This window comes from Symphalangus syndactylus, chromosome 4 (assembly GCF_028878055.3).
Source record: "Symphalangus syndactylus isolate Jambi chromosome 4, NHGRI_mSymSyn1-v2.1_pri, whole genome shotgun sequence".
Taxonomy (NCBI): Eukaryota; Metazoa; Chordata; class Mammalia; order Primates; family Hylobatidae; genus Symphalangus; species Symphalangus syndactylus.
The window spans coordinates 73970852-73983892 of record NC_072426.2 but is presented as its reverse complement, the minus strand read 5'-3'; the positions used below and the strand labels follow the sequence as shown (position 1 = coordinate 73983892).

At 33.9% G+C, this 13041-nt stretch overlaps 1 protein-coding gene across 1 annotated transcript in view; it reads right to left on the bottom strand.

Moving 5' to 3' along the window:
• Nucleotides 1-13041, bottom strand: part of CCDC7 (coiled-coil domain containing 7) — a 434096-nt gene that overhangs the window by 28545 nt on the left and 392510 nt on the right. The window contains 10 exon segments of the mRNA XM_063637339.1: nt 342-431; nt 4014-4139; nt 7212-7334; nt 8015-8098; nt 9471-9554; nt 9798-9824; nt 9827-9874; nt 9960-10058; nt 10304-10387; nt 10605-10688. Of these exon segments, the coding sequence (XP_063493409.1) occupies nt 342-431; nt 4014-4139; nt 7212-7334; nt 8015-8098; nt 9471-9554; nt 9798-9824; nt 9827-9874; nt 9960-10058; nt 10304-10387; nt 10605-10688 (849 nt within the window).

The following is a 13041-nucleotide window of genomic DNA, read 5'->3' as shown; positions in this document are numbered from 1 at the left end:
TATTCTGTAGAGGAATCATTGAATAAATTAGGACGCATTCACATCATAGAATATCATGCAGCAGCTTAAAAATGTGACAGATGAAAGAAATTTCTATCAATTTACCTGGGTCAAAAGTGAGGAGGATATAAGCATATAAGCCTGTGGTTATTCAGAACCACAAACCACTGTTTACATATATATTTTTACTTGTTTGAAGAAAGGTTTGGGAAACTATGCCTCACTCATAAGATTGGTTGTTTGAAGGAGGAAGCCCAGAGGTTTGAGGTTGGTAAATAGAGACAATGAGAATATAGCATAAAGTTTTATTTCATATGTTTGTATTGTAGTGATTCTTTTACCTTTATAGGCAGGTTTTCCAATTGTATTGGTCACAGTAGGCAGAGTAAATTCAATAGTTTTTTGGTGTAAGGTAACAACTTTCGAATGCCCTAAAAAAAGGAGAACAGTGTTATTAAATTATGTGGTAAATTAAGTAATTTCAATTTTTAAAATGTTAAAATAAATCTTAGTCTTCTAAAACACAGTTTCCTTACAACTTTTTTTCAGTAATTTAGATAAAGCAGCTTACCTGACACAAATATTTTCTCTCTGATTTTTTTCTTGCCTGGTGTTTGATATTTATAAGAGTGCATTATAAGAGTACAAATCAAGAAAAAGAAAGACTAAAGCAAATTAACATAAGATCAGAAAACCAAATACCACATGTTTTCACTTACAAGAAGGTGTTAAACCTTGGGAAAGCATGGACATAAATACGGGAACAATAAACTGGAGATCCCTAGTGGGGAGAGAGAGAGGGTCACGGGCTGAAAAACTGCCTATTGGGCACTGTGCTCACTGCCTGGGTGATGGGACCAGTCATATCCCAAACCTCAATGTCATGCAATATACCCGTGTAACAAACCTGCTCACGTACCCCATGAATCTGAAGTAAAAGTAAAAAATATGAAAACAAATAAAGACTAGAAAGGTCATAGATAAAAATGTCAGAGAACGAGCTTTTTTGCAGGACAGTAAAAAATGTGAATAATTAAAATGCAAATTTTTAGATAAAGTTTTTATCTCGATATGAAACATTATATCATTTTATTTAAAAAGAAGTTTATAGTCCCACAATGAGAAATCTAGTGCTATAATTAAGGAGGAGATACTAGAAATGCAATTGTAAAGATACATGTTTTGAACACTGCTAAAAACAAAACTATATAATTAAAACTAGTTTCAACACCTGCTTATTTGGAGGAAAAATGCTGACATTAAAAGCAGAAGGTGAAACATTTGAATGGTACTTTCTCAAAGTTAGTGAGTAAAATTTTACATTAATATGTTGACTTTCCTCAGTATATTTTTTGCACAGAAATGAAACATGCAGTTCTTCCATTCCTTAAGGCAAGTGTTTGCTTGAAAAATGTATATCTGCCATTATTTTTAGATTCAAAGGCCAAATGCTTTCATGAAAAATTTTAAAATATTTTATGCTATTATAGTTTTCATTCAATCCATAACAGAAGACCATTATTATTGCTCTCCAATCATAAAGCAAAAGTATAGATAATAGACTATTTAGACCATTTATTAATTTTATTCTCCTCTTTGTTTTCTTTAAGCATTATTATTACTGCTTATAATTAGTATATTCATCAAATAAAAGACTTGGGCTTAGAAAAAAAAACCCAAATTATAGGAAAAACCAGGAGCTACATTAATGAAAAGCAGTGTTGTAGGTGATATGAATTAACAAGTGAACCCCAAATCAATTACATTTATCTAAAATATAATGAACAATGACTAACCCAGCTTGAGAAGCTATAAAAAGCTATGAGTTCCAACCAACAAAACTCTCCTTTTGAGTCCTAGCCTATCTTGTCAACTTTATTTTGTATCCACTGAAGCCCAGGATTTTGCTTATTATTTTAAACTTTCCTCTTTTGTCATATATAATTTCTGACCATTTTTTCTTCTAGCTCACTGGGAAAGAAAATGGATTTCACTTTCTTTGCTTACATTCATTTGCTTTTCCAGAAGCAAGTCCAAATATCTTTTTACTGTTTTCTTTTTCCTTTTATATTGCATGTAGTAAAAAAATAAAATAAAAGTAATAGTCAATTTTCTGCATTTCCTATTGATTTTTTACTTAGAACCTTTATGGATAGAAAGTGCCACGGATGTGCAGAAGCTCTTTAGTTTAATTAGATCCCATTTGTCAATTTTGGCTTTCATTGCCATTGCTTTTGGTGTTTTAGACATGAAGTCCTTGCCCAGCAAAAGAAACTACCATCAGAGTGAACAGGCAACCTACAGAATGGGAGAAAATTTTTGCAACCTACTCATCTGACAAAGGGCTAATATCGAGAATCTACAATGAACTCAAACAAATTTACAAGAAAAAAACAAACAACCCCATCAAAAAGTGGGCAAAGGACATGAACAGACACTTCTCAAAAGAAGACATTTATGCAGCCAAAAAATGCATGAAGAAATGCTCATCATCACTGGTCATCAGAGAAATGCAAATCAAAACCACAGTGAGATACCATCTCACACCAGTTAGAATGGCCATCATTAAAAAATCAGGAAACAACAGGTGCTGGAGAGGATGTGGAGAAATAGGAACACTTTTACACTGTTGGTGGGACTGTAAACTAGTTCAACCATTGTGGAAGTCAGTGTGGCGATTCCTCAGGGATCTAGAACTAGAAATACCATTTGACCCAGTCATCCCATTACTGGGTATATACCCAAAGGACTATAAATCATGCTGCTATAAAGACACATGCACACGTATGTTTATTGCAGCACTATTCACAATAGCAAAGAGTTGGAACCAACCCAAATGTCCAACAATGATAGACTGGATTAAGAAAATGTGGCACATATACACCATGGAATACTATGCAGCCACAAAAAATGATGAGTTCATGTCCTTTGTAGGGACATGGATGAAACTGGAAAACATCATTCTCAGTAAACTATCGCAAGGACAAAAAACCAAACACCGCATGTTCTCACTCATAGGTGGGAATTGAACAATGAGAACTCATGGACAGAGGAAGGGGAACATCACACTCCAGGGACTGTTGTGGGGTTGGGGGAGGGGGGAGGGACAGCATTAGGAGATATACCTAATGCTAAATGACGAGTTACTGGGTGCAGGAAATCAACATGGCACATGGATACATATGTAACAAACCTGCACATTGTGCACATGTACCCTAAAACCTAAAGTATAATAATAAAAAAAAAAAAAAGAAAGTGCCATGGATATTTATTTTAGAGCACAGAATAAATCAAAGAAAAATCATTTACATTCTTTAAAAGGTTCAAACTCTCAGGAGGCTGAGGCGGGAGAATTACTTGAACCCAGAAGGCGGAGGTTGCAGTGAGCCGACATCATGCCACTGCACTCCAGCCTGGGTGACAGAGCAAGACTCTGTTTATAAAAAAATGAAAAATAAAAAAATTCAAACTCAATTAACTGTAGAAAATGTACTAGGGTGATAATTATATAATGATGCCTCTGGAGTGAGAGATAAGAATCGAATCTTAGTTCTTAGATATTAATGGAGTTAAAAGCCTAGGTAGATGATAATGAAGGGAAGGGAAAAACTAAACATATGATTTATTTTTCTTCTCACCTATCCTTATGTTGTCTTTCTATTGTATGTTCTCCCTGGGGTTCAATAAAAGAGGGATATATAAATATAAGAAAGAGATTATAAAATGAGTTTATCTCAGTCATCCACAAAATCTACAGTAGTGAACAAGACAACAAGGTGGAGAACAGAAATGGAGCTCCAATTTAGTCATAATAGAGAAGAGGAAGAGAAATGCCAGGGACACTACTCATTGCTAAGAATGAACAAATGTTAGACAAACTTAACTCACAATTTACTTTCATTTATGTTTTGCCAAACTGTTATATGACTAAAGCTATTACAACTTGGTTATTTACATTTAGTTATAGCTTTATTTTAAAAATCACACTGTACACTAAAAATATTAAAAATTACCTGAAGGGAGTTGATTCAGTAAAGGAAGGTGGATGTCTTTAGAAAAGCTTGAACCAGCCCTATATGTTCTATAAATTGCTTTTGAAGGTGCAATCACATAGGATGAAGAGTACTCATAAGTTTCCTCTAGAAAAATTTGGAAAATACGTTAGCCATACAATAGATGACATTTGTAATTATTTTTAATACTCACATAGTATATATGCACACAACATCAAAGCATCTAAGTATATAAAGCAATCATTTAAAAAAACTGAAAGGATACATAGACTGCAACAAAATTTCAATATCCCCTACTATTGAACAAGAGACAGGTCATCCAGATAGAAAATAAATAAACACTGGACTTGAACTACACATAAGATAAAGCATATTTATCAGATGATTACACAATGTTCTATCCAACAGTAACAGGATACACATTCTTCTCAAGTGCACAAAGAACATTCTCCAGAATAGATCATATGTTAGGCCACAAAAGAGGTCTTAACAATGTAAGATCAAAATTACATCAAATATCAACTAGATATCAGTAACAGGAGAATAAAAAGAAAATTAATAAATCTTTGAAACATTAAACAATATGCTCCTGAAGAACTATTGTGTCAAGAAGGAAATTAAAAAGGGAAATTTAAATATATCTACAGACAAAAGAAAATAAAAACGTAACATACAAAAACTTCTGGGATGCGGCAAAAGTAGTCCTAAGAGGAAAGTTTATAGCATTAAATGTCTACATCATAAAAGAAGAATCAAATAAACAACCTAAAATTACACTTCACAGAAGTAGTAAAAGCAGAACTAAGCATAAATCTACCAGAAGAGAAAAAATAAAGATCAAAGCAGAAATAAAGAAAACAGAGACTAGAAATGATCAATTCCATTTGCCCCAGTCTGCATTCCATTCTGGTATCCTCCAATATCCTGGTTCATTTATTTTTTCATGTATGTTTTTACTGAGAAAATTATAATGCTATTGAAGGGTGAAATAGGTGACCTTATTGTATGGATTACTGACTGCCATATTTGCCTTCATTTCTCCCTGCTTTTTGTTAATGGGAGTGCCTTCTGTGCTCTGTCCCTGTCTCACCACTGTTACATTGCGTGTATGTGTGTGTGTATGTGCGTTGTGAGAGACAAGTGACATTTCAAAAAAAAATCTCTGTATCAAAAGAAGCCATATCATAGAAGCTGCCTCTGAAAATGATTATATATCACAATATCGTGGTCTGTGGCACTGATGCCAAAATCGGATAAGAATTTGTGGGGTCCTGGGAAGAGCTGATTCTATTTTGCATGTGGGAGGGTCATGAATATTCTCAATCAGCAGGAACACTGTGGTGGATTGATTTCAGTGATGGTCTCTGTGTTCTTGCCTACTTGTATTGATGTTCTTCCATACTAACTGTGGTCCTAGTTATATGACTTTGGTGAATATGACAAAAGTAAACGAATGTGAGCAGAGTCTTCAAAACTGCTCATACATTGAGGCTTGCCCTCATGCTGCTCTTAGAACTTGAAGACTCCTAGTTAGTTGGTTGGATGATGAGAAACGTGCAGCCAAGTCACCTCCTGGGCCAGTTATTAAGTTTAGCCGCCAAACCACCCTTCTACATTCTGCTTTATGATACTGGATCTGGGATTCTGCAGACCACATTTTTGCTTCGCAAAGTGGCTCCAAGGTAGGCCGTGCAAGATAGGATAGATAGAGGAAACCTGCAAATTTGGAGGAAAAAGGACAGACTTGTTCTTCTCATTTTGTTCCTGGTGGGCTTTGAGAGCTTCCTGTCTCTTTTCAGTTTCTGTGAAGAACATCCTGGTATTGTTTCCTTATCCCAAAAGTAGCAATTCCTCCCATGGCAACAAAGAGTTTGCATTTTTTTCCACCATTTGCAGAACCAGTTTTATTATTCCTCCCCACTTAGAAACTAGCAGTAGATGGCCAGTGCCCACCCCTTCAGAAGTATGGATCCAAGGTCCCACCTGCAGAATCAGGGACACTAGCATCATCCAATCTATACCCTATGCAGAGGTCTCCTTCAGTTCTGGGTATGGCAATTTCTTTCTGTAATTGCTTCCTCCATGTAACCTTAGAATTCTTTTAATACTTTCAGTTACCAAGTTAACAACTTTATACTTAGTCATCTACTTTTTACATTCTTGCTTTCTCTTTTATTTATTTATTTATTTATTTATTTATTTATTTATTTTTTTGAGATGGAGTCTTGCTCTTTCGCCATGCTGGAGTGCAGTGGCGTGATCTCGGCTCACTGCAACCTCCACCTCCCGGATTCAAGTGATTCTCCTGCCTCAGCCTCCCAAGTAGCTGGGACTACAGGCGTGTGCCACCATGCCCAGGTAATTTTTGTATTTTTAGTAGAGACAGGGTTTCACCATGTTGGCCAGGATGGTCTCTATCTCTTGACCTCGTGATCTGCCTGCCTCAGCCTCCCAAAGTGCTGGGATTACAGGCGTGAGCCACCGCGCTGGTCCCTCTTGCTTTCTTTTTGAACAACCAGTGAAGTTTCTATTTACTGAATGGGCCCACTCTATACACCATTGTCTCAAACAACAGCCAGCCAACTGCTATACATGTGGGTGAATTGATAATTTGACCAAAAATGCATAAGTTAGCCCAGCCAAGACAATCATCAGTTACCTAAGTGGTTACTGTTTTATGCTTTTTTAAGTTTTAGGGTAGATCTGGAGTAGTAAAACACTAACAAATATGAATATAAAAATTAAAATAAGAGTGAGATATAATTTAGTAACTTTCAGATGGGTATAAATGAAAAAAAAAAAAAAAAACCCAGCAATCCATATTGCAGACAGTTACACACAGAAGAGAATTTTCCCCAAAGATTGCTGATGAAAATGTTAATTTTAATTGCCCTTTAGGAAAGCAATCTGGAAATATCATTTAACAATAAAAATCCATGTATACTTTAATAAGAAATCTCAACCCTAAAAAGTCAATGCTCTTTAGTAGAATGATTGAATAAAGTGTTCTTACTATGAAGTATCATGCTGCCAATAAAAAGGATGAATTAAAACCATTTTATTTTTACGCTTGTAAGAATTTTCCTAAGATATTTCTGAAAAAAAAAGTAAGATGCAAAAAGAGTAAATGAAAAAGCATACTTTAAAACTATTCTAGGTAATTAGATACTGAATTCATATCTTCATATAATTCTTTACCTTTATTTTCAAAGAATGATAAATTGATCACTTTTGTTGGGAATTTACTTGGTGTAATGCTCCTAGTAAAGATACTTTCTTGACGTTGTATGGACATATCTTTGTTTTTAAATAAGTTCACATCTAAAATAAAATTTTAAAAGAAAAAGTGCATGAATACTCTTGACTATTCACACACTAATCCCCAAGTCCATGTATTTGTCTTTATTTCTGCCTTGGTAATTTTTCTTCCCACATTTGATTAAATGGCCACTTGTCTATTACTTAAATTTCTGTGTAGTCTCTTATCATTTTCTCTTTCTTGTCTTTGTTCTGCATTCTGTGACAGTATCTTCCTTAATTTCAACCTTTATCCCAACTTCATTTTACTTTGACCAAATGTTCATTTCTATAATTGATCCGTAGTCTACATTTAAAAGGATACATTTAGAAAGATAGTTTTGGAGGTCAGAGGTCTATATATAAGCTACTGGATCCCCCCTGCCCCAATTGAACCAATGTTTATTAGATTTATTTTTCATAAATCCCATTGTTATAAAAGTAACATGGATTATTGTAGAAAACATTTATTTAAACAGAGAATTATAAACCTCATATTTTTAAAAATCATTGTCTAGAGGTTTTAAAACTTTCTAGCTAATTTCCCATTGATAATACAAGAGTTTAATTATATGAGAAAATTCATGAAGACATTTTCCCATGAAATATTAACATATAGGTACTGTTATCATTAAAGATTCATACTTAAACCCCAGAGAAGATAACTAAACTGTAAATATTAGACTTAAAATTATTATTCTTACCATAGTGAGTCCTTAGTTGTGTCTTTATCTCACCAATTGTTTTACTTGAACCAATGGCATTTGTCAAGGGTTCTACATCAGTCTCTATAGACATAAAACACATTCCAAAACACTTTGTAAGGCATCCATTTATGTTACATATGTATTTTAGTTCTTTTTTCTTTTGAAATTTCTTTTTCTTTTCTTTTCCTTTTTTTTTAGAGACAGGATCTTGTTCTGTCACTCAGGCTGGAGTGCAGAGGTGTGAACATGGCTCACTGCAGCTTCAACCTCCTGGGCTCAAGTGGTCCCCCCGCCTTGGCCTCTCCAAGTAGCTGGGACTACAGGTGTGCAACACCATGCCTGGCTAATTTTTGTATTTTTTGTAGAGACAGGGTTTTGCTGTGTTATCTTTTGAAATTTCTATATTATTTGCTGATATCTCTGTTACCTTCCTTTTCTTCCTTAAGAATAATTTCCTTTAACTCTAAGAACACACTTATAATAAGTGCTTTGAGGTTTCTTTGGCTAGGTCCAACACCTGGGACTTCACGAACAATTACTGTGGCATGCCCTTTTCCCTGGTGCAGGTCACACTTCACTGTTTCTTTGCATGTTAATAATTTTTGCTCAAGATTTGACAGTTTCCATAGTATATTGTAGCATCTCCAGATACTGATTTCCTCCTCCTCTATCTGGGGCTTGTCATTGTTCTCTCCTTATTTATTTGCATAGCGATCTGACTGGGCTATTGTACTAAAGTCTCTTGCCTGTAGTGTGAAGTGCTACTGCTGCTCTCCGAGGGGCAGAGCCTTGAACATGCATCCAGTACCTTGGATAACATTGGTTTCAGAGGGCCGGCTTCGAATGTGTCTCTTTACCTTATTTCTCTGTTAAGCTGTCTGCCTCTTTTTGTATCACACCAGAGATCAAAGAAAATTGTATAACTACATAACACCCTTATACCAAGACAAAAGCCAGTAATGTAATCTCTGAATTATGTAACACAAATAAAGTACTGTATTGCAGGTGAGATTTTATAAATTTGCCTGACATTTTTATCAAAGAGAGGGAATGGATAACCAGTGAAATAATTATGTGTTATACTCCTCTTGTCATCGCAGTCTTCAGCTAGCCTTTCTGTTTTTGCCTTTCTGCTTTTGCTAATTAAACACCACTTTTCAGAAACAAAAGTTAGTAGAATAGCTTTGGAAATGCCTACACTGAGACGACTCTAAGGTAACTATAACACTGAATTTTTATGCATTACTTTTCAAATGGATGAGTTTTAAAACCAATAATATGCTAATGTTCCACTGATAGTAAATGCTAGAGCTTAATTAAAGGATATTCATGATGAATTTTACCTATGTAACACTAACATGTAGGCACTATTGTCATTAAATGTCTATACTTAATTTAACTCAGGGAACATAAATTGGTCACAAATATTAGACTCAAAAATTCTTTTTCTTACCCTGGTGACTCTTTAATTGTGCATTCATTGGTCCCTTTATTATATCTCTTCCAATAGCATCTTTTAAGAGTTCTTTATCAGTCTCTATAGAATTAAACAGATTTCAAAATACTTTATAAGGTAAACATTACTATACATGTGTATGCATGTGTGTTTAACTAATTATAGAAGGATATTCATGAAGAATTTTATCAATGTAACACTATGATATAGGTACCTATATAATAATAACATGTAGACACTGTTGTCATTAAAAGTCTATACTTAATTTAACTCAGGGAACATAAATAGGTCACAAATATTAGACTCAAAAATTCTTTTTCTTACCCTGGTGACTCTTTAATTGTGCATTGATGGTCGCTTTATTATATGTCTTCCAATAGCATCTTTTCCTATGGAAAGTACTATGATACAGGTACTGTTGTCATTAAAGGTCTATACTTAATTTAACTCAGGGAATATAAATAAGCCTAAATATTAGACTTAAACAATTCTTTCTCTTACCTCGGTGACTCTTCAGTTGTGTAATGATTGGCCCTATTATTATACCTCTTCCAATAGCATCTGCCAAGAATTCCTTATCAGTCTCTATTGAAATAAAACAGATTTCAATATATTTTACAAGGTAAACATTACCATACCTCTGTGTGTGTCTGTGTGTGTGTGTGTGTGTGTGTGTGTAGGTGTGTTTAATTATGGAAGGATATTCATGAAGAATTTTACCTGTGTAATACCAACATATAGGTACTATGGCCATTAAATGTCCACACTTAATTTAACTCCAGGAATATAAATAAACCGTAAATATTAGTCTTGAAATTGTTTTTTCTTACCTGCGTGACTTTTTAATCGTGTCTTGGTTGACTCCTTCATTAGACCTCTTCCAATGGCATAGGCAAAGAAGTTCTTATCAGTCTCTACAGAAATAAAACAGAGAGGGCTAGCATCTTTTGTAAGATTATCATTACCATACTTGTGTGTGTTTGTGTTTAATTATAGGAGGATATTCATGAATAATTTTACTTATGTAACACTATAATATAGGTAGTTTTGTTATTAAAGGTCTATACTTAATTTAACTCAGGGAATATAAATCAGCCATAAATATTAGATGTGAAAAATTCTTTTTCTTACCTTGGTAACCCTTTAGTTGTGCATTGATTGATCCCTTTATTATACCTCTTCCAATAGCATCTGCCAAGTGTTCCTTATCAGTCTCTATATAAACAGATACCAATATATTTTGAAAGGTAAACATTACCATATCTGAGTATGTGTGTGTGTTTAATTATAGGAGGATATTCATTTAGAATTTCACCTATATAATACTAATGTATTGGTACTATTGTCATTAAAGGTTCATACTAATTTAACTCCAGGAATATGAATAAACCATAAATATTAGTCTTGAAAAAATTTTTTTTACCTGGGTGACATTTAAATTGTGTTTTAATTGACTCCTTTATTATACCTCTCCCAATAGCATCTGCTAAGAGTTCCTTATTAGTCTCTATAGAAATAAAGCAGATTTCAATATATTTTATAAGGTAAACATTTTATGTGTGTGTGTGCATGTGTAGTGCACATGTGAGTTTTTATTATTATAGTAGAAGAGTCACAATATGTCTTATCGCAGTAAGCATCACAAAACAGAATTTGAAGGGCTATTAGAAACCATATAAGCCTAGAAATCATATTGAAGTTCAGAGATGCTTCATGATTTGAACAAGACCACATCAAGATAATGACAAAATTGATGCACAAATCGACACTTCATAATTCCTTAACCAGTGACTTTACCATATAATGCATCTCTTATGCAAACTACAATTATCCTAGAAAGTTTATGATGATAATATAACTTTAAATTTTACACCAAGAGCACTATCTACTGTGGGATGTACCTGGTGAGATAAAATATAACATTTTTAAAAATAGGTCAATTTGCAAACTATGGTCTCCACAGTCACAGAGAGTTATTGTGGGGCAAAATACTTTGATTTGTTCATAAAGACTTCATATCATTTCTAAGATTTGTAACTATAAATCAAGTATGTATCAATAATGTAGAAAAATAATTAGATATTTTGTGGAATATGAAAATGTGACTTTCATATCTTCTTGAGTTTGTAGACTTTGTAGCTGGGGAGGGCGAAGTAAGTAAACTTGTAGTAGCATAAGCATTGAGATTGCATTCCTTTCCACTGGAGTTTTTATGTGATTTGAATTTTTTGCTAGATTTGAAAACTACTGACTAGGTCATATAACAGGAAAAATACATGAAAGTTATGAAAGGAGAGTTCATACTGAACAGGGACAATTAGAATGGGAGACTTGGGTCAACTGGTGAACCTAATATTTTGTGAAAGAAAGTTGTTTATAGCAGACTATATAACGAAAGTTGGAAACCTATAATGACCCAGATACCATAGAGTGGAAGTTTTGCTCTGAAGAAATGTCTCAGCTCTTGAATAAATGTTAAGTATTACAGTGTAACATTTGAAGCCCAAATATACCACCAGTGAAATCTAAACCAAAGTATGGACCAGCTGAGGCATCATTACCAAAATGAACCTAGACACATAAGAACGTATTTTCCATAAGTACACAGCTATATTTTGTGAACATAAGCAGATCTATAGAAACATAAAAAAAGGGAATATGAGCAGTCATATAGCCTCTCCGATTATTACTCCAACTAGCACACATAAGAAGGAATGGTTCATTTCAAGTGAGTACGCAAAGATTCTTAGATAAGCAGGGAGGCAATGAGAAGAGCATTTTAGGGGAGATAAGGTTAAGAGAATCTGTGCTAAAGTAATTTACAATCTAGTAACATTCATGTTTCCTCCTTCATAGTATCCTCTCATTGCTTTCTTTTTAAATATGATCCTGCCTGAAGTTCACTGAGATATTTTTACAAAATAAATAACCTACCATGCTATATGCCTATGTAAAATGTTCAATACAATGTTTTTTAAGATGTTCACATATTTGTGTAGCTCTGACCACAGTCAATTTTAGATTCTACTTGAGTATATACTAATCAAATTCCAGTGAAGTAAAGAAATATTACTCCCATACAGCATTAGTCCTGTTCAACATTTTTGCACTACTATTATGTGTATTACTACTATATATATTAAAGACATTGTTATAACTGTTGTTACGATTATTTATATAATACTGTGCCTTTTAATTAAGCTAAGAAAGAAGAGCAAGTACATATTTTTAGTGTTTACTATACTAACCTTCTTGTTTATATATTTTTTTGCATTTGTTCCTGTGGATTTGAGTTACTATCCAGTGTTATTTTATTTTTTAAATTTTTTTAAAAAAATTATTTTTTTATTTCAATAGGTTTTTGGGGAACAGGTCGTGTTTGGTTTCATGAATAAATTCTTTAGTGGTGATTTGTGAGATTTTGGGGCACCCATCAACCTGAGCAGTGTACACTGTACCCAATGCATAGTCTTTTGTCCCTTGCCACCCCCCACTCTTTCCCCAAGTCCTCAAAGTCCAACATACCATTCTTATGCCTTTGCATCCTCATAGCTTAGCTCCCACATGA